This window comes from Panthera tigris, chromosome C2 (genome assembly GCF_018350195.1).
Source record: "Panthera tigris isolate Pti1 chromosome C2, P.tigris_Pti1_mat1.1, whole genome shotgun sequence".
NCBI lineage: Eukaryota > Metazoa > Chordata > Mammalia > Carnivora > Felidae > Panthera > Panthera tigris.
In genome coordinates, this window is record NC_056668.1 from 11,180,416 (window position 1) to 11,202,092 (window position 21,677).

General features: G+C 43.8%; 2 protein-coding genes and 1 pseudogene across 3 annotated transcripts in view; all 3 read right to left on the bottom strand.

Annotated features, from left to right (window-relative positions):
• SLC5A3 (solute carrier family 5 member 3) overlaps positions 1 to 7,863 on the bottom strand; it is a 34,344-nt gene extending 26,481 nt beyond the window's left edge. The window contains exon 1 of the mRNA XM_042956805.1: positions 7,788 to 7,863. The gene's annotated coding sequence lies outside the window, so the exon portion shown is untranslated. The remainder of the gene's footprint in view (positions 1 to 7,787) is intronic.
• Positions 1 to 8,397, bottom strand: part of MRPS6 (mitochondrial ribosomal protein S6) — a 67,122-nt gene extending 58,725 nt beyond the window's left edge. Inside the window, exon 1 of one of the 2 annotated variants that reach the window (XM_042956808.1) lies at positions 8,239 to 8,397. In XM_042956808.1, the coding sequence (XP_042812742.1) occupies positions 8,239 to 8,280 (42 nt within the window). In that variant the 5' untranslated portion in view covers positions 8,281 to 8,397. Of the gene's footprint in view, positions 1 to 7,787; positions 7,862 to 8,238 lie in introns of those variants that run through there. The other variant, XM_042956807.1, reaches the window with a different exon arrangement.
• Positions 8,398 to 18,551: 10,154 nt separating this feature from the next.
• LOC102949731 lies at positions 18,552 to 21,444 on the bottom strand (annotated as a pseudogene).
• Positions 21,445 to 21,677: the final 233 nt, after the last annotated feature.

Below are 21,677 nucleotides of genomic sequence, written 5' to 3' on the forward strand. Positions count from 1 at the left end.
TTGCCCTTGCTTAATTTGTATGCAAGCTATTATGCAGTATGACTCATGTTATAAATTCAAATACTTACTGAGCAACTACCATATTCCAGGTCTGACTAACTGTCAGATTCTGATAAAACAACTTACATATAAAAAAAATTTACCTTTTGGAGTCTTCTCATCAATAAAGCGGCCATAATGAAAAACTACGTAATAAAAGTTCAATAACTTGCCTGATATCACAAAGCTACTTCGGTGACATACTGAACACCTATTACCTCCAAGGTCATGTTACCACTTTATCTTCAGACTCTCCAACTTAGAGATTACTCCCATTTTACAGCGAGGAAATGAAGATCCAAAAAGGTTAAGATCCCTAGGAGATAGGTGCCAGGAACCAAAACCAGGTCGATCTGTCTCTAGCTCTTTCTAGTATCCCCGTGCCAGTTCTTTATTTCGACATAATACAACCAGTATCTTCATTGAGGGTCTTATGTTCTTCTAATCATTTAGAAAACAAAAATCAGAACACTTACTGAAGCAGAAGCTTTCATATCCCAATCATATCCAAACGTAACAGGTTAAAAAAAAAAAAAAAGGGATTAACGCTAAAGCAGGAAGTCAAAATATCATACATACGTACCTTAAACATTTTATTTAAGTTTAACACATAAATGTACATTCATTTGCCAATCTTAATATGGGGTCAAAGCACTTGGAGAATGGGATCGATGAGGAGGAGCGCCTTGCTGATTGAAGTTCCTTCTGCTTGATCTAAACCACACCTATTAATGCATCATCTACAATTTCCATTTTCAGTTTCATTAAAGTGGAAAGCACACAGAATCCTTTGGGACTAATGTTCTTCCTCCCAAACTTTTAGTTACTACGGCCATATCTAATTCTACAGCCATTATTTTAGGAACTCACCTTTATCAAGTCTTTCCAAAGAATCCAACTTGGTTTTCAGGGGAAAAAAAAGTTTTGCACTCATTTTATCAGTTTACATGATATTTAATTATCATAAAAACAAGATTACCTGCCATCAAATAGTCTTGAAAACGAACACCACTTCTGGTAGGCATATATCTTGCCCAGTGCAAGCCAAGTGCACTGACTTGAAAGCAATTCACTAACACAAGAGGTCAGCATGCTATCACCCAAAACTGTTTCAGAGATGAGAGTAGGAATCCCATAAGGTAGCTAAGTGAACACAGACATGTGCAGTGCAGAGCAGCGGAGAGGATAGAAATGAAACAGGCTGGACTCTCAAGAATTTGTAATCTAGCAAAGAAGGTAAACATTCACCAAGTAACTACAATATGCAGTAGAAAGTGATCCGTGTGATAAGACACAGGAAAACACCATGCAAATCCAAAGGAAAAATTACAGTCTATACTCCCCCAACAGTGCAGGCCCTCCCTCAATATTTTTTTAATGTACTAACGAAGTGAAAATGAATTTGAGGCAAGTTTTCATGTATATCATGGGTAATATGGAAAGGGAGGGCAGTCCAAGAAAAGCAGGATGACACAGGCACCAAAGAAAATGAAACGTAATGGTATTTATGGAGATCTACAACAGGTCTGTTTACTTAATATATGGAAAGGGGAATGAAAGAAATTGATATGAAGTCTGAAAACAAAAAAGTCGGGCATTCTACCACAGGTGGCCTTAGATGCCAGACTTCATTCTGAATGTCTCTGAAAAAGAGAGGTGTGCTGGAATTTGGCAAGTGTTGACACAATCAACTATTACAGAAAGACAATGAAGTACTCAGAAAGCCACCACTATACAATGCTTTGTATCATCTCCTACCTAAAAATGAATCTCAACTGAATCTGAATTTGATGGTCTTACAGCATCTCAAGAACTATTTTTGTACTCCAAGAAACATATTTACTACAGGCATTAATTATCCTCCCCTCAGCAGTGTGTTAGAGACCAGCTAAGAAACTGCAAGAATCAAGATAGAAATATTAGTGGTTCAACCTGAGCAGAGAAGACACCACATGGGATTGGAACTGCAGGAATATAAGGAGTTGCATTTGCTCAGCCACAGGTGACAGAAGACAGAGAAGCCACAGAGTAAGTTAGACCAGTTTTAGGGTAGGCGACTCAAGTCTGAACCATATTGAGTTTGCAGTGCCAAGGGGACATCCAGGAGGCTATATAACCAGCACACAGAAGAGCACAAAACGCCAGGGTTCTTGGCTTGTTACCAAAAAAAGGCAAATCATCCATATGAAAGTAAAAGGTATAGTAATAGGAGGAGGAAAATGGAAGGCACTGATGCAGAAATGTCAGAAAACAGCACCGTAAAGCTAATACTGAACCTAGGAAATTTTGTTTGTATACTCTAAATCAAGGGTCAGCAAACTTCTTCTGTAAAGGGTGAGAACAAATATAAAAAAATAAACAGGGTTATGTCCCAATACACCTACATTTATGGACACTGAAATTTGAATTTCATAAAATTTTCACATCATAAGTTATCCTTCTTTTGATTTTTTTCCCCAACTACTTAAAAATGTAAAATTCTTTCCAAGCTCACAAACCATACAATACAGGCGGCAGCTAAACTGGCCTGTGAGCCACAGTCTGCCGACTCCCTGCTGTAGCATAGAACAAAGATAAGAGAATTGGATTAACTGTCCTTTTCCAAACTCCTAAGGGCAGTTTTTCCTTTAAATATATTAATACCTTACCAGACATTCCTTAAATTTGGTTGATTTCCTTAAATTTGGCTCCACTAAGAGAGAACATGTGTTGACATCCCTGTTGGGTAAGAACATTGCCTTGCACTAAGAAGAGGTATTCTTTATAAGGAACAGAAAAATTATGCTTGTACTACAAATACAGCAAAGGCAACTGAATGAAAATTATTACCTTAGAATTTGTCCCTCATTGCTCTCAAACTCTTTGTTTCCTTTAAAGTGATTTTGTGATCTAAAGGTGAGAAGATTCAATAGCAGTCTGCACATAAATTCCCAGATTTTAAAAACCTATAAACATGAGTAACGAATGTGCGGGTCATGAGTAACAATTAAGAAAATAAAAATTAGTGCAGAAATGTCAACTTCCGACAAGCAGTCTTAACAAATACAAACCACATCTGGTGAGGAAGGATTCCTTACCCCCAAGCCACTCCTTGTACCTTAGCTGTAGCTCAGGGGCAGGAACAGGACTCCTTCTTCAATCACTTGCTGCGGGAATGAGCTGTAACCCAAGAAAACTTTAATACCAAATGAGAGTATAACATTGCCCACAAGGCTCAAGTCTTTCATTACTGGAGAACTATTTTCAGTTGTCTGGTTTCAAGCAGACAAAACACAAAGGGTGATTATTAAAGATACAAGCTAAGCTGTTCAAGGAGGGCCCAAGAGAAGAAAAAGACTAACTTCTCCATCTGACAGCTACAACAAAGAGGTTTCCTTTTGAACTTTTGTCTGCCACCACCTGAGAGCAGAAATGTCACTATTTCCTCATGATCAAATGTTGCCAACAAGCCAAGCTGCAATGACCTAGGTTTGGCCAGTCCCATACTTGAGTTCATTATCATTAGCACTTTAGGTCTCCAAAAGGGATCTCAAATGCAAACATTCTGTAGATATTACTTTCAGAGGATTCTATGGTGGAAACAACTCTAGAACAAACACAAAACTGTTGCCAGTTTTTCTCATCAAAAAGACTGTAGTAAAGAAAAATAGAAGACTCTTCACCGCACAATCAGAAAGCCTACTGCTTTCTATAGGAATTACAGAAATTGTAGAAATATTCAAGGATTGGAATATCACTACACTTCTATTTCTAAACTTGTAAAACCCAGGTTGTAAGTTAAACTCAGATTACAACATAAAACTCTTCGCAAAGAACTATTTCAATGACTGATTTTAAAATTTAAAATATAATCTGCTTTCCAATGAAATTTAAAATGAGAGTATTAAACATAAAATGACCAGTGAAATTTGTTTTAATGGAAAAGAACTCAAGATTTCCAAAGTAGCTATCTGCTATTTTATTCCTATTAGAAAAGTATATACAAGATAAATAAACACTATTCTGTTGTACACATGGGCATTCATTTAGCAATTAAACTAGTTATTTAAACCACTAATCTTTAATTCTTCATGTAAAAATTCCTGAGTAGCCATGGGAAAACTTCAGGAAAAGATATTTGCTCAGGGTTTTCACAACTTTAAACATGCCAACTCTGGGAAACAAACTAACACATGACAATTAAAATGTTCCTAAACTTAAAAAAAAAACTTCCTAAGCAAAGCAACCACAGAATATAAATGTTCTGCATAGATTTTTTCATCTCAAAATTCTTCTTCCTGAACCCATCCTAAAAGTAAAAATTTTACACAATTTACACAGCTTTTCCTAGGCTTTTCTTACACAGCACGTGGCTTTATCATTCACATATTGGCAGCTGTCTTCCGCCTAACTGAAATTAAATACCAATCTTTAAAATCTAATTTCAAGGTGAAATGAAAGGACAGCAGCCATTTTCTCAAACTCGCCAGAGAAAGGTCCTCAGGAGTCAGTGTCAGACCTCACCCGAAATGCATCACCCCTCCTCTCTCTACTTGAGTGTTCCCACTGCAAGAGGACAAGGTGGAGGTGAAGAAGGGACTCTCCATCTCAGTTTCTCAGTCGTCAGAAAACTCCGATGCTACCTGATATAGGTATATCAAGATTCCAATCTTTTTATTCTGGAAACCCTCCTATAAATATAATCTAAGAATGATCTAAGCAACCAACCATCTTTTCAAATGGCTTTAGTCATCACCTTTAAAGGCCTGGTTTCACAACATCCATTACTTTACCATTTCTAATTTCAGAATTTAGCCACACTTTCACCTACTTTTCATGCTAAATTAAAAGTCGGGGAGAAACAAAAATATGACCACTTTTTTTTATATACACACATTAAAACAAACTTCAAGCTAAATGGCATCTGCCAAATAAATTTGGTCTTGGAAGGACTGGTAACTAACTACATTCATGAATGTATAAACTGGGAAATGCAACAAAAACAGAGACTCCTTTAACTTCCAGTTGCAAACTGAGAAAGAACACAGCACTGGAAATTCTAAGGGACTGATCAACACAAAATTGTATAGCTGAATAAGGACTCGTGCTGTACGCTACACCCTGAAATCTGTCAACGGAAACTCCCACAAGTGACTGTACTACAGTGCACTGGGTCTCCGCTACACGAGATGCTGAGCCTCAACACGGTATTGTGTGTTTTAATTTTAAAAGTTCTTGTTTGCTCATTTTTAAGGAGCCCAGCTAGGAGTCAAAGGAAATAAAATAGGGGAGGGGAGAGTAACATACTCCAAAGAGACTAGGAATGCTCTTCAGGCTTCCAGAGTACCACAAAAAAGAAACAAAGAGGAAGACCTCTCTGGGAATCCAAAAAACAAAAAGCTGGAAAAAACAGTCTCAACTTCCATGTCTCCTGTTAAGAACGGTCAACATAAACCCATTTCCTCAATTCCAAGACACATAAATGGTTGGTTGTGGGAGACGGGGGGGGGGGGGGGGGGGGGGGGGGGATAAACCATCACCATTAGAGGGGGTTTCAGAATCTAAAAATATGAAAAACATGCAACTTGGAATTGAGAAGTTACAAGAGGCTTCCTGCAGCAGAAACAAACTGCCACAGACTGGAACGGAGGTTTCCCAGGCCTGCCAAAGGTGTTCAAGCTCACAAGTGGCATTTTGCATTACATACCTAACGTTCACTTTTTCATTCATTTTCCCAAGCACTGATGCTATTTTAGAATCCAATTCCTAAACTGAAAACAAAACTGTTCAAAACCAGGAAGTCTGTTTGTTACACATTCACAACCTCCTCCAAAACTAGTTTTATGGGAGGGGGGGGAAAAGGTATTTTTGCTGTTGTTTAATCTTACTTTTATTCAGGTCAAGGAATTCAACACAACTTCACCACTGTTACGATGTCCTATCAGAGGCCACGGAGGCCTCCTCCTCCAGGGAGGAGTTCACCTTGATTATCTGCTAGTGGGTCGCCCCACCCCCTTGAATTTCAAAGAAACTATTGAATTATTTTCCCCAAACTAGCACTAAAGTAAAAAATGTCTGCGCCACATAGAGGAGCATACAAAAAACAGAACACAAAAAAATACATAGAACATGGCAAAGGCAAAACATTTAACTAATCTACTTGGAGCCATGTGAACTACCCAATGTACTTGGCAGCTATGCTGAAGACAAAGTGCAGCGTTTTCATTTCAAAGGTTTATGGAATGAACAAACATTAGGTCTATACTCGGACTCTTTAGCGATCACCTGTTTGGTCCCAAAACGAGGTAAAATAAATGTCAATAAAACACGTTTCCCAAGCTCTATGGTATCGCCTCAGAAGCACAGATTAAAGGGCAGGGCCTAACCAATTTCTACATAGTTAAAAACGTATCCTTTTAAAAAATGTGCTTTTTGTCATCCCTCGTTCCTCTTCTCTTTAGGCATAATGTCTTAGCATGGAGACAGAAGACCCGGGGTTGGGGGTCGGAGATACTCCAGAGGTTAAACAACACAATCCTATCTTCTTCCAAATTCTGGAAGAACGAAGCTGGGGACACAATGGCATGCCTCACCAGACTCTCCGGACCTGATCAAGAGGCACTGGTGTCCTTTCCCACTTTATAGTGCCAAGACTGTAGCAACTTCCTACCGCTCCCTGACTGCCAGTTTTTCTACAGAGGTTGGACCATGATCCCAGCCTGAAATAAGCTGAACCAAACTTCACTGAATAGCTACTCCTCAAAATTGACCCAGAGCGTGATTATCTAGCTGCAGACAGCTCTGCTTCCCAAGTTCAGACGTGGTACAGGTTTTATTATCATTATTTTTTTTATTATACCTGGGCTTGGGGGTGGGGGTGGGGGGCACACACCACACTCTACGTTACCGAATTCACGGGAAGAATGGGGATTTCGGCGAAGGCTGGTGGAGTACCTGACCCAGAACAGAGGACGAAGAGCTGCCTTCCGGCCGCGGGGCCCTGTCCTCGGCCACACCATCACTTGCAATGAACGGGCTGCAGGTTCGCTTAGCATCCCTCCAGACCTGAAATTCCCTACCTCCAGAGCAATCAAAAGCAGGGGGAGAAAAAATTTCTTCCGGAAGGCGCAAAAAAGGCCACAACTTGGATGAATGAAACCGGGCTAAGGGCACCCGGAGCAGGATTTTCGCTGAAGTCAGAAAAAGAAAAGTCAAAGATTTTTTTTTTAACGTGAGACCGGTTACAAACGCCCGTGGTCCAGATAACTGCACAAACACGCTGTGGAGGACGTTTTATTGAGCGCGGACGGCTCCGGGGCGGCCGGCGGGCGCTAGTGTGGAGGCGGGCGGCGGAGCGGGCGGCGGAGCGGGCGGCGGCGGCGGCGGCGGGACCAGCGACGAGGCGGCTTCGCGACGACGGGAGCGGGGCCGGACGCTCGCGCGTGTCCTCCCGCGGACCTTCCAGGGACTCCCGCGGCCGCCCCGCCCCCCGCCCGCCCCGCCGGCCGGCCGCGTGCGAGGCACACCCTCCCGCGGCCGCGCTCCCGCGCGGGCACACCCCCGCCTCCCGCGCGCACGGGGCCTCGCCGCGCCGGCCGGCCCACGCGCGCCCCCTCAGCGCGGACGCCCGCCGCCCGCAGCCCGCCCGCGGCCCCGGCCTCCCCCCGGCCGCGCGGGGAGGGCGGGGGGCGACGGCCTAGCGGCTGGGGGTGGGGGGGGCGCCCGCGCGGGAAGGCGGGCTCTGGGTGGGGGGGGGGAAGGTCACTTACCCGCTGCATGGCTTTCAGGATCAAAGCCAGCTCGTAGCGGGGCATGCCCGAACGCTCCGCGCGCGGCTCCGGACCGAGCCGGTTCACGGGACGCAGGAGGGGAGGGAACCGCGGGGGCCTGACGGACTGCTGGGCCGAAAGGCTCCCGGGCGGCGAAAGCACGCTCCGGCCGCGCGAGCCCGGGCTTTAAGGCTCTGGCAGCTGCGCAGACGGCCCGCCACGCCCCCTCGGCGCGCCCCGCCCCCCCTCGCACGCCCGCCCCGCCCCCTCCTTAAGGCGGCCGCGCCGCGCCCCCTCGACAGTCTCTTTCCCCCCCCAGGCTCGCCATCCCCGCCGGGACCCCCCGGCCCCGTAGCCCCCGCGTGGGGGCGGCTCCGCGAGCCCAGCCAGGAGGGGCCAGTACGGGCCGCACTCCGCCTCCGACCCTGCCGCCGCCGTTCCAGCTACCTACGGTTCTCGAACCAGCTGGAACTTTCCATGCCTTCCGTCTCATCCTGGGCGGCGGGCGAGCGTGCGCCTTCGTGTGCGCGTGCGCTAAACAGTGCGGTCTCGTCCGTGCGCGCGCCCCTCTCCCGCGACTTCTCGGCGCGGGGGACCTTTTAGGCGTCCACGCTGCTCCGGGCGGGGTCGCGGCTGGACCTGGGCTCTCCCCGCCTCTGGTTGCGCAGGGGAGTTCCAGAACGTTCCGGCCAAGGACTACGGTTCTGCGCGCAGGGAATGCTTGGTGCACCCTGCCCCTCGCGCCCCCTGCCCACAGCCGACCTCACGCGGCTGCAGGCGCGGATTCCCAGGTCCCTTCCCCTGCGAGGTGGGCGCAAGGCGCAGACTGTGAGCCGCTGCGCGCGGGGTCGGGTCAGGCCCCTTCCTCGCCGGCAGCCTGACCTTGGCAGGCTGCTGCGGAAAGGGGATGTGAAGGGCACCTACTTCCCAGGACCGCGATGCCTTTGAGTGAGCTGATGCACGTAAACCGCTGACAACGATGCCTGCACAGACAAAGTGAGGCGCGACACAGGCATCTGTTGTTGTGTGAGCCCGGTCTGACCCACGTGTTGTTGCCAAGGGCAGACTAATACTTTGGCTCAAACCGATATTCTTTAAATGTTTGCTCAGTGTTCATTTAGAGGACCAGCTGAGAACTTGGAAAGCCGTTTAGTAACCGTCTGGGAGCCTGAGCGTGCTCTGGAGGGAGGAGAGTCTCGTGGTGCATTCCCTTTACCCCCAAAACAGGCACGCAGGGCTCACCTTTCCCTCCAACCATTGGCTGTACTTTCCCTGGCAGGCATTGTATAAAGTGCGTTTTCTCCAGCGCCACTCCTTAGAAACTGAGCGTGTGGCCATTGTCGCCCCTGCCCATGCTTGTCCCATTAAAAGGGCCTGTAGGTGAAATGTTTGCCTTCAAAGTGCTTTAATGATACGAGGTAAAACTTACTGAGCACTTACTGTGTGTCAGGCACCACGCTAAGGTTTTTACATGCCTCTCCAAAAATTCTTGCTTTATGAGGCACGTACTATTATTAACTCCCACTTTAGGGATTCAAAGATACAGGCACGCAAAGGTTATGTAACTAGGCCCAGGTCAAACAGTAATAGAGAAAATTTGGATCCACATAGGAAGGCTGAGCCCATACTTAGTCCAGCCTCTGCCTGTCTCCTACCACACAGACTAAGGTGCTAATAATAATATTATTTACCAGGTTTTCCCATGTAAACTTAGAGTCCCTTTGTCACCTTATCCAGAGACCTTCCTTAGTATTTCCCGTAGCTTACCTCCCAGCTCCCACCAAAGATAAAGATGATTTGAACACGCCTACTCTGTGATATTTGGGTTTTAACATTTTCTATTCTTGCGCTTCTCCACAATCTGTATTCTTCCAAAGAAAAACTACACAGGCATTAATACAAATCACCTGGTTAGTGCTGACTAATTTCACTTTTGGTTAAAAAAAAAAAAAAGAATATTATAAATAAATTACAGAAGAAAGCAAAGAATTTTTGAACCTCTAGAAGTGAGATACAGGTGTTCCAAGATGGTCCCTACTTCAGGTGTCCCTCCTGTTATCAGCCACATATCCCATTTTGGGAATGAGAAAACACAGACCCCAAAGTAATAGGACAAACCAAAGGCCAGGGCACTACCACCAGTTGACTTCAACTTTCAGTATTTCCTCTTGGAAGCTCCATAGTTTTTCCTAGCTAATACCCAGGGATGAGTGAGGGGGGTCAATTGGCATAAGGAAATTAGCCTGATTACTTAATGCCTCAACACAGCACCCCCAGCCTTCCCGATCTGGTGGCTGCCCACAGGCTCACTCCATTTCTTCGGAGAAGAAGAGGAAGGGCAGCTGCCCTGATTTGCCCCCTTCAACTTCTTCTTTTTTAAAGCACAGCACCAGAATGCTCATGGGTTCATTATAAAATGATAAAATCCCAGGGAAAGCTGATGCAAATTTAGTGTCTTCCTGTTATAAGTACAAATTTAAATTCACCAAAAGATTCTTTGAGTTTTGTACTATGTATGTAAGTCAGCATTTAGAGTTATAAAATATCACTGTAGTAGTTAATGTATCAAAATTACTCTGGTACTTAGGAATAAGCTTAACCAAGAAGATAAAAAATCTGTACGCTAAAACTATAAAACACTGATGAAAGAAATTGAAGCAGTCACAGATGAAAAGATATCCATGTTCATGGATTAGAAGAAGTAATGTTAAAAAGCCCAGACTACCCAAAGTGATTTACAGATTTAGTGCAATCCCTAGCAAAGCCCAATGACAATTTTTAGAGAAATGGGAAAAAAAATTTTAAATTCGTATGGAACCACAAGAGAATAGTGAAAGCAAATCTGAACAAGAAGAACAAAGGTGGAAGGCATCATACATCCTAATTTCTAACTATGTTACAAAGCTATAGTAATTAAAACAGTAGGGTACTGGCATAAAAACAGACATATAGACCAAACAGAATAGAGAACCCAGAAATAAACACACATATATGGTCAACCAATGGTCATCTGATTTTGACAAGGACCTAAGAATACACAATGGAAAAAAGACAGTCATTTTATTTTATTTTATTTTATTTTATTTTTAAGTTTATTTATCTTGAGACAGAGAGCATGAGAGGGGGACAGGCAGAGAGAGAGAGAATGAGAGAATCCCAAGCAGGCTCCACACTGTCAGCACAGAGCCCAACACGAGGCTCGAGCCCATGAACCCGTGAGATCATGACCTGAGCTGTAATCCAAAGTCGGACACTTAACTGACTGAGCCATCCAGGCGCCCCAAGACAGTCTTTTTAATATATGGCTTTGGGAAAATTGGATATCTACATGCAAAAGAATGAAATCAGACCCTTATCTTACACCACACTCAAAAATCAACTCAAGATAGACTAAAGTCTTAAATATGAGACCTGCAACCATAAAACTCTTTGAAAAAAACTTCTTGATGTTGGCCCTGGTAACGATATTTTGCATGACACCAAGAGCACGGGCAACAAATGCAAAATAGACAAATGGGACTACATGATACTGTAAAGCTTCTGCACAGCGAAGGAAATAATCAACAGAATGATAAGGCAACCTACAGATTGGGAGAAAATATTTGCAAACTATATGTCTGATAAGAGGTTAATATCCAAAACATTTAAGGAGCTCATACAAGTCAATAACAAAAACAGCAACAAACAAAAATGATTACCTGGTTTAAAAATGGGCAAAGAAAGGAGGACCGCCAGGTATGTGAAAATGTACTCAATATCACTAATCATCTGGGAAATGCAGATCAAAACTACAATGACCTATCACCTCACACCTGTTAGAATGGTGTCAGGAGTTATCAGGTGTTGGCGAGGATGTGGAAAAAAGGAAACCCTTCTACGTTGTTGGTGGGGATATAAATTGGTGCAGCCACTATGGAAAACAGTACGGAGACTCCTCAAGAAATCAAAGACAGAACTCCCATATGATCCAGCAATCCCTCTTCTGGTTTCATATATAAAGGAATTGAGAGCCGCCTGGGTGGCTCAGTCGGGTGAATGTCCAACTTTGGCTCAGGTCACGATCTCACGGTCCAGTCCGTGGATTCGAGCCCTGCGTTGGGCTCTGTGCTGACAGCTCAGAGCCTGGAACCTGCTTCAAATTCTGTCTCCCTCTCTCTCTGTCCCTCCCGCCATTTGCGCTCTCTCTCGCTCTCTCTCCAAAATAAATAAACATTAAAAAATTTTTTTTTAATAAATAAAGGAATTGAAATCAGACCTTGAAGAGATACCTGTACTCCTATGTTCATTGCAGCATTATTCGCATTGACTGAGCCATCAAAGTAACCTAAATGTCTGTGGGCAGATAAAGAAAATGGGGTACAATGGAATAGTAGTCAGACTTAAAAAAGAAGGAAATCTTGCCATTTGAGATAACGCGGGTGAAACTGAAGGACAAATACGGACACAAAAAGGCAAATGCTACGTATCACTTACATGAGGCATCTGAAATAGTCGAACTCCTAGAAGCAGAGATTCTAATAGCCAGGAGCTGGGAGAAAGGGGCAATGAGGTGAGTGATATTAGTGAAAGGATCCAAAACTTCAGTTATACAAGAAAAAAATTATTCCGCCACATAGCGTCTCCCAAACATTGTATATGGTATGGATTTAAGATTTGGTTAACCAGACATCTTGATTCATCTTCAAGTAAGGCTTTATGAGAGACAATAGAAAAGAAGAAATAAGGACAGAAGTTGAAATCCAACCCTATTTCTACAAAGTAACTTCAGCATATGCCCTGGGGCAGTTTAATCATTTTTTTTACCTTCTTATTTTATATTACTGTATAATAAGGCTTTACCTTGAGCTCACACAAGGTCGTTAATTCTCAAAGATATGTCAAAGACAGGCCTCCTTCACCTAAAGGCAACTCTCAAAAAGTGAAGAAATGTGCATGTGTTCAGTTAATGGAGAAAATAATCCCACAGTCCAGCCAAGTCATATTTTAAGCTGTCAGTCATCACTCTCCTCAGCCTATCATCTTCTCCCTGAGGAAAGGACACCGCCATTTCTCTGCCTGACGGCTCAGCGTCCATATTTGTTCCTCAGCTGATGGCCCAGACCCAAGTCACATTTCAAACTTATTTTGTGTTTAATGTCTTACTAGTGAACTCACTGGCGTTTCTTTAAAAAGAAAAAAATGTTTATTTTTGAGAGACAGGAAGCAAGCAAGGAGGGGGAGGAGCAGAGAGAGGGAGACACAGGATCCAAAGCAGGCTCCAGGTTCTGAGCTGTCAGCACAGAGCCCCATGCGGGGCTCGAACTCACAAGGCACAAGATCATGACCTGAGCCCAAGTGGGTCGCCCAACAGACTGAGCCACCCAGGCGCTCCTGAACTCTGGTAGTTCCAAACCCCCTTGCACACACCGTCACCCACCCTTGTAGACCGTTATAGGGTCATCTCCCACATGACATTGGCAGAGTGCCCTCCGGCGTGAAACACTTTGCGCAACATACATATGTTATTAGGTCAGGCATTTTTGGAGCTCTTTTGATCCACTAATTTCCTAATCATTCTTCTAATTTTGATCAAGAAAGTTTTTAGGTGGGGGAGACGGCTCAGATTTGGGCTCCACTTTATAAGAAAAAAAAAGTGAAGCAAAGGTTGCCTCAATGGAATGTTTCCTCACTTTCTCCTCTGCCTCCCCTCCCCTGCAAAAAAAAAAAAAAAAAAAAAAAAAAAAAAAAAAAAAAAGTGAGATCTCTTTTAGGAAGAAATACTATATTTTTGAACTTTAAAAAAACAAAATCCTTGCTGCATCTTCACTTAGGGAAGAGCTTAGTTTTTCTTCTGACGTTGTTACAATGTCTTCAACAGCCGACATTGGGGGACGTTAATGTTAAATGTCGATAATGTCGGAGGTGTGAAACAGCTCTGTGTTCTTGCTCCGCAAGTGCCAAATCCGGAACGCACCTGGAAGGAGTTTAGATTCAGTAAAAGGAACAAAGGCTGTGAGCTGAAGACGTGCAGGGGGACGAGGAAGCATCTGAAGGGGTCTTCAGGGGACGAGGCTTCCCCAGGGGAGGCGCTGTATAAAGCGAGCGGGAGCACCCGGCAAAATAAACTAGGGGGCCGTCGCTCAGGGTGAGGCCCAAGACATGTGCAAGCCGGGCCTGCTCAGCAAAGAGCAGTTTTAAGGCTGGACATGAACAGGCAGAAGGTAATCAGACCCTAATGGATTCAGAGGGGGCAAGTGCAGGAGCTGTGTCAAGCTCAGAGGGCGTGGCACAGGCCGAAGAGGGGATGGGGGCTGGCAGAAGTTGAGGGAAGGGGTGTGAGGGGATAGAATCTGTAGGAGTTGGTGACTGATTGGATACTTGCCGGGTAGCCGGTGAGGCAACAATGGATCCCAGGTTTCTCTTCAATAGACGTTCTGGACTGACTTTCCTTGGTTCTGGTCCCGCCTCCATGTGGTATTTCCTCAGCTCCTAATTCATGAAACTTCTATTACAATTCAATGTATTAGTATTTTTGTCTCAGGGTGTCTTAGCTTCATAAACCTTCACAGCGAGATTATAATCTTCTGAAAAACTGACAGGGTATCTTTCATTGCTCTAAATAGTCTCCCTACTCAGGGCTTTAACCCAAAGAAAGAAAGTGATAGTCCTAAAGCCTGTGAGGATCCACCACCTGAATGATCTGGCTGCCCAAAGAATGTTGAAAACTGGGTGTCATGACAACGCTAGTCAACACTTCCTGGTAAGAAGATCAATATACAAGTATCATCTCAAAGTCCAGCCCTCTGCGAGGATCATCTCGCCGGTGCTGCTAGGGCTCTGTTGATTCGTGTGGGGGAGAATGCCCTAAGTATAAGAAGAAAGGCTTGCACAGATTTGATAAAAGGAGCAAAGCCCATCGGCGTTAAATTATATCCAAGAGTTATTAACGCAGCCCTCCCATTGACTCAGGGTCAAAACAGAATTGTGTCCTTGATCTGATCCGAACTTCTTTGGACTTTCCTTTTACTAAGGCAGATGACGGGCGGGTACGAGCGTGTGGGAGGCAGAGGGGATTCCAAAAGACAACATATTCGGGAAGGAAATGATCTTTTGCGATGGAGAAATTGTCTGGGAGGAAGTCAAACCCCTCAAAAGCAGCTATCAGGAAGATTTTATACTTTAGAGCGTACCAAGTCAGGATGTAATATTTTAGTATTAGATAATCTCTATTTTTTTTTCAAATTGCCCATATTAAAAAAAAAAAAACAAACTTAATGGCAACAATAACAGCAGCTATCTATGCTGCCAAAAGAAAAAAAAAAATCCTACGCGCAATTAAAATTACAAGATAATTGGGAGCTATCCGATGATACCTCCTACAATAAATCATCTTGAACTTTCAGCCTAGGGTTACCAAGACCTGAAGAGAATACGCAGGAAATATCTTGGGAATTTAGCTCCCAACTTGAATAAAGAAGTCCACAACTTAATACTAAATACATAATTACTAAGAAAATATTAAACAACCATGTTAACCCAGTGCTCCTCTATAATATTGCAAATGGAACAAGTCATTTTAGTAATTAAAGAATCATTACATATAGTGCTATCATTAAATGATTCCTGAAAGGGAATTCCTAAGGGGTTAGCTTTTGCAGTGATCAGTTATTTACAAATTCTTTTTTTTTTTTCTTTCTTCTTCTGCCCCCAAAATGTTCAGCATCTAAATGAGAGGGCCTTTGGGACCAAGGATGACACTTTATCTTCAATCCATAATATGCCTGGTTGACATTAGAGAGCAGCCAGATAGGAGAATCTCCTCCTATTGTTAATGATTCAGTGATTAAGGCAAAGGCCCTACATGCAGAAAGGAGGGCCTTTGGTCTGACAGGAAGATCACCTTCAAGCCTGGGAATCGGTGCTATTAAATTTGACTCCAGCTGGAAGCCAACAGCTGCAAGCCCTGGACAAGTGCCACAGGCAACACTCTAGAACCAGGAACCCTTTCTTTGCCCACCTCACTGCCACCCATCTGGGTACTGTGAGGTATATCCCCACACTGAGGCCGTAGGATCTTTCTGAAAACGTACATCTGATTCAGTTTCTCCGCAGCTTAAATACTTCAGTGGCTTTTCCTTTGCACTGAAGGTAAAGTCCAAACTCTCAACAGGGAGTTGGTTACAAGGCCCTTCCTTCTGCAGTAGCCCCCCCCCCCACCCCCCCACCCCGACCTACACACACCTACCTCCATCCCTCTCGCCACTCCTCAGTGTCACTCCATGGTGTTTGCAACCCCTGAGCCCTGTACACACTTCCCCTCTGTCCTTTGTCTTCTGCCTGGAACACACTCCAGGCCCTTCCCCAAGTTGCTGAGTGTAGTTGTGGCTCATTTATTTTCATCGCTGAAACTACTCTATTGTCCAGCTAAACCGCTGTGTATCCGTTGGGTTGACAGACATGGTTGTTTCCTTCGTGGGTGGCTTTAACCAATAATAACACTGGGAACATCTTGTACGCATAGACGGGTGCGTATAGGTACATGTGCAGAGTGGAATGCACATGTCTGGAAAGTCTGGATCAGGTGCACCTCATCTGTGCTCTTTTTAGCACCTATGCTTACTCCATCATCACATGAACCACACCGCGTTACAGCATGCACAGGACAGAAGCGAAAAGATACTGCTGAGATCCCCAGCTGCTGTCCCTCAGGATCCATTGCTCTATTAGTTCTGAGGCCACATGTCCCTCCGGCTGCTCCCAGGTTCATTTCTATTATACACAGTACTCCTCTGATAGGTGACTTGGGCTCAAAGACTTCGCAGTGACCTGAACAAACCCTTCTTGGAATTGTACGACAGTCCTCTCCCCTCTGGCCTTCCCGCTTTCCTGCACAGATGTCAGACCTGCGATGTCTTCCCCCAGCCTTCTCTGCTTCCCTCCCTTTGTCCTTCACAGGCATTTCCTCCAAGAAATCTCTTACCTGTCTAATCCCGTCTTGGTGTCTGCTTCTTAGAGAGCCCGATCTAACACCGTGTCTATCTCTTCACTACCCTGTGGCCTTAAAAATTAATACGTAAATTCTCAAAAAAGAAACTCTTGTGCCCGCAGTGCCAACCGGAGGGACTGATATGTGATAGATGCTGAGTAAATATTGGAGGATAAGTGAATATAAATAAATAAATGAGATGCCTACTCCATGTGAACATGTTTTATTTATTTATTTATTTATTTATTAAAAAAAATTTTTTTAATGTTTTATTTATTTTCGAGACAGAGAGACACAGAGCATGAATGGGGGAGGGTCAGAGAGAGGGAGACACAGAACCTGAAACAGGCTCCAGGCTCTGAGCTGTCAGCACAGAGCCCAATGCGGGGCTTGAACTCACGGACCATGAGATCATGACCTGAGCAGAAGTCGGACAGTTAACCGACTGAGCCACTCAGGCGCCCCCATATGAACATGTTTCTGGTGTCATCTTGAAGGCAGAAGAAAACTACTTGGCCCAACTCTAGTGCCTGCTTGCTTTCTTTCTTTCTTTTTCTTTCTTTCTTTCTTTCTTTCTTTCTTTCTTTCTTTCTCTCTTTCTTTCTCTCTTTCTTCCTTCCTACCCTCCTTGAGAGAGACAGAGAGAGAGAGCATGAGCAGGGGAGGGCAGAGAGAGAGGGAGAGAGAAATCCCAAGCAGGCTCCGCACTGTCAGCACAGAGCCCGATGATGCAGGGCTTGAACTCACAAACCAAGAGTCAAAAGCTTAAGAGGGCCACCCAGGCACCCCACCTCCCTTCTTTCCGTGGGCCTACCCACAGACTGTGCTTCCTACTTAAAAGGTGCTGCCAGTGTGCAATGACGGACAAAGGAACTAAGATCTCACTTTCTCTCCATGAGGGAAGGGCAACGTCTCCCATTAGATCATTGGCTTGGGAACACTCTCTTTGGCACCTCATTCCATATTTCAGAAGCTTCTGATCACAACCCCAACCTACCAGACTTGTGTCACTGCCACGTGGCAAAGAGAAGGGGCCTGTGGTAAGTGGCCTTTAGGATGGTCTCCTATGATCTCTGCCTACTGGTATTACACTTTATATAATTCCCTGTCCTTGACTGTGATCCACATTTAAAAACCCTAAGGAATTGTATACAGCGGAAGTGATAGGATCTGCCTTCTGAGTTTACATTATAAAAAGACTGGAGCTTCCATGGGTTGAGAGTCAGAAGACCTAAGTGTAACCTTTATCTTTACAGGGCACTGGCCAAGTTATTTTCTTTTTTAAACTCTTTTTTTAAGTTTACTTATTTTAAGAGAAAGAGAGCATGCTCACACGCTCACAAGTGGGGGAGGGGCAGAGAGAGAATCCCAAACAGACTCAGCACTGTCCACGCGGAGTCTGATGCAGGCAGGGCTCGAACCCCACAAACCCTGGGAGCGTGATCTGAGCTGAAATCAAGAGTTGGGTGCTTAACCTACTGAGCTACCCAGGCACCCCCTGGCCAAGTCATTTTCATCTCTTTATGTCTTAGGTTCTTTATCCGTTAAACGCATTAAGTAATACCTAACTAATTATGATTAGTTTATGTGGGAAATTATATAAAAGCCAACTTTGATATAAGTTGGCGCATATATATATATATATATATATATATATATATAAACTTCCATGGGTGAGTTTCATCCTGTTATCCTGTTATCATCCTGTTATCATCCTCATTTCTTTTTTTTTCTATTCACACATTAGACATTTATCCATACATTACAATTTTATTTTTGTGTAAAAAGTTGTTTAACAATCACTGAATTTCTAGGCCAGGTTCAGGTACCTGAAGAGCCTTTATAACTAATTTATATTGTCTAGATCCAAGGTATGCTGCAAACAGGGTCTGGAGCAAATTGGGAAATAACATCTTTCTAAAGGCAGGCTTAGAACTTCTAGTCCAGCAAGTTAAGATGTTTCCTTTTTCTGGTAGCAAGGCTGACTCATAACTGGCTGCTAGGCCACCATTCACAGGTATAGCCAAGAAAACAGGGTATAGACCACCAAAACCAAGACCAACCAGTCCACCCTGTGTTATGGTACAGGTTTCACAATTCAAATCACCTGCATTCAAAGGTAGATTTACAAAACCTTTGTAAGGTGCATGCGCAGTCAAAAATGTGATCACTGACCATCGGTAAGCCAGCAGCTGTACGAGCCTGTATCACATTTAAGATGCGTCAAAAAAGACTATTTGCTATTAGACCACGGAGAGCAGCATTGAGTGCAATATGTACTGATCCATGTTCAAATAGATTCCTTTCTGCTTCTGGGAGGTGGTTAATTTTTCTGGTTACGGTATCGAAAATTAAGTCTTCCTTGACAGTATCCTCTGGTTCATGACATTTCAGCTTGAGCCCTATGCTCTGCTCACAACCCTCCTTGGCACCCTGGGGTTCACGCCAACCTTTGCTCGACTAGCCTGAACGCAGCCATCTTTTCATACAACTCAGCAGTAAAAAGAAGAGAGCTAGTCACACGTTCAGCAACATGGACGAACCTCAGTTAGGCCGAATGAGAGAAGCCAGACCCCTCCCCCGCAAAAGAACCCATACCAAGTGATTCCTTTCATATGATATTCTAGAAAATTCAAACTACCGTGACACAAAACAAATCAGTGGCTGCTTGAGGCAGAAGTGAAGAAGAGGGATTATAAAGGTGAATGAGGAAATGTTTAGGGATGATGGATATTTTTATTATCTTGATTAGAGCAATATTATCGTGCATGTATACCTAGGTCAAAACTTACCAAATTATGTACTTCAAATATGTGTGATTTATTATGCATCAATTAAACCTCAAAAAAGCTACAAAAATCTAAATCATTCACATCATTATTATACTCAGGAAAGCCATTCTAAGTCATTGTTCTGATATATCTCTGCTCTCTTCTTACCCTGCTTCCCCTTCCCCAAATTCCTGAATAAGAGGTGAAGACCACACTCACCTCTGGTGTTCCCGTCAATTAAGAAAAAAAAAAAAATAGGTCCATATGGAAAGAATTTTAAGTTTTACAGGACATGCAAAGATGGATAAGAAATACTCCACGTCTCTAAGAAATTGTAATCTACGCAGAGAGAGAAGCTATAAGTATGTTTAAAACTAAATTGTCTAACGGGGTTTAAGTGTCAATTCTAAGAAATAGAAAACATCTAAAAGGGGAGTGATTAACTGCCTAATGAAGAGTCGAGGCAAAAATTTCCAAAGACACATGACTTCGGGCTGGGATGGCTTGGGAATGTTTCATGTAGGATGTGGGATTTGAGCTGGAATGTGAAGAATGGATAACATTTAGATAGATGGGAGGAGAAAAGAGAATAAACACAAGATGTTTTGGTGGGGTCAGAAAATGGTGACATTGAGTGAATAAGTCTGACAGGAGGAAAGGTGTCTGCAGAAGACTCACAGGACTTAACTCTACAAAAGTGAGACCAGAGTTGGAGGGTCTTGAGTACCAGGTAGAGAGTCTAAACTCTCAGCCTTTATTTCATCTTAACAACAAGAAGGAAGGGAGCTTTTCGTTGTCAGAATCATTCAGCAAAGAGCGTATGAGCATATATGAGGAAGGTGGAGAGGAGATAACTTGTCTGAATGGACTAATCCCTCCCAATCCTGAGACACTGGTCACAGATTCATCGGCTTTGAAAGCATCAAAGAGGTAGCACTGGATATTTGTTTGATCATATCTGGGTTCCTCTTGGAGGTGGTGCCTAACTTCCATGCCAGGGTCAACAGGGACAGATTTTCCCCTATTCCACCAAGTTCAGCCAGCGAATGGAAAATGATCCATGTACAACCATCAGACTCTCTCTCATGATTTTGAGTCCTGAGTAAATGACTCAGTGACATGAGGAACAGTTAGAGGTCACTCGTCATGCTCACCAGACCCTTCCTTCTCAATGGCTGTGGTTATACTTCTTGCTAACCAGCACTCCAAAGTACTCTTGGTTCCTAACCAGTTCTCTAGTCTCTGGTCAATTCTGAGATTCCCCCAAATATTATTCCTATAAATTTCATTTTTGCCTAAGACTGTAGAGTCTGTTTATGTTACTTGAAGCCAACAACTGGGTCAACGTAGAACTCTATACATCTTAGCACTTCAGGCCCTGCATAAACCTGTTGGCCTTAGTTCAGCCCCTTAGGTCCATACAGAACAAGTCTATCCCCTCTTTCACATGAATTCTTATGTCCGAAGACAGCTCTCTGGCCTATCCTGAACCTTTCTTTCCCTGGGCTGTATGCCCTGTGTTCCATTGGGCACGCATCAACTCACATGGGCTGGATTGCTTCACCAGCCTAAACAGTTTTTCCAAGGCTGCTCAGCTGTTCACATTAAGACCTTGGTGACTTGATAAACATTTGTTGAATGATGGCTACAATTCCTCTTGTAGGAAACAGTCATTCATTTTTGGTTTTCCATGCAAAGGCTATGTTATAGTTGGGGTATTGGTTCAACTACTGAAATAAATATCAAAGTAACATTGACTTAAATAAGATGGTTTATTACATGGAAAGATCTAAATTTAAGTAGGGCTGGGGATCCAGGCTTTTTCCAGCTTGTTACTATCCATTTATACCCATTTATATTCATTTATAACACATGGCTTCATCTTGCGGTCTAGCATGGCCATTCCTGCTTCTAGCACCATGTTCACATTCCAGAAGCAGGAAAGAAAGGGAGAAAAAAAGCCTTGCGGCATTCCTTTTAAGGAATGTTCCAGAAGTTTTACCCATCACCTCTACTTATCTTCCATGAGTTGGAACTTAATCCTAGAGCTTTGCCTTGCCTTCTAAGAAGGGCTGGGAAATGTAGGTTTAGCTGAAAGAGGATGGTGAACCAGCAGTTTCTACCATAGACCATATAATGCAATTTAGGTATCTT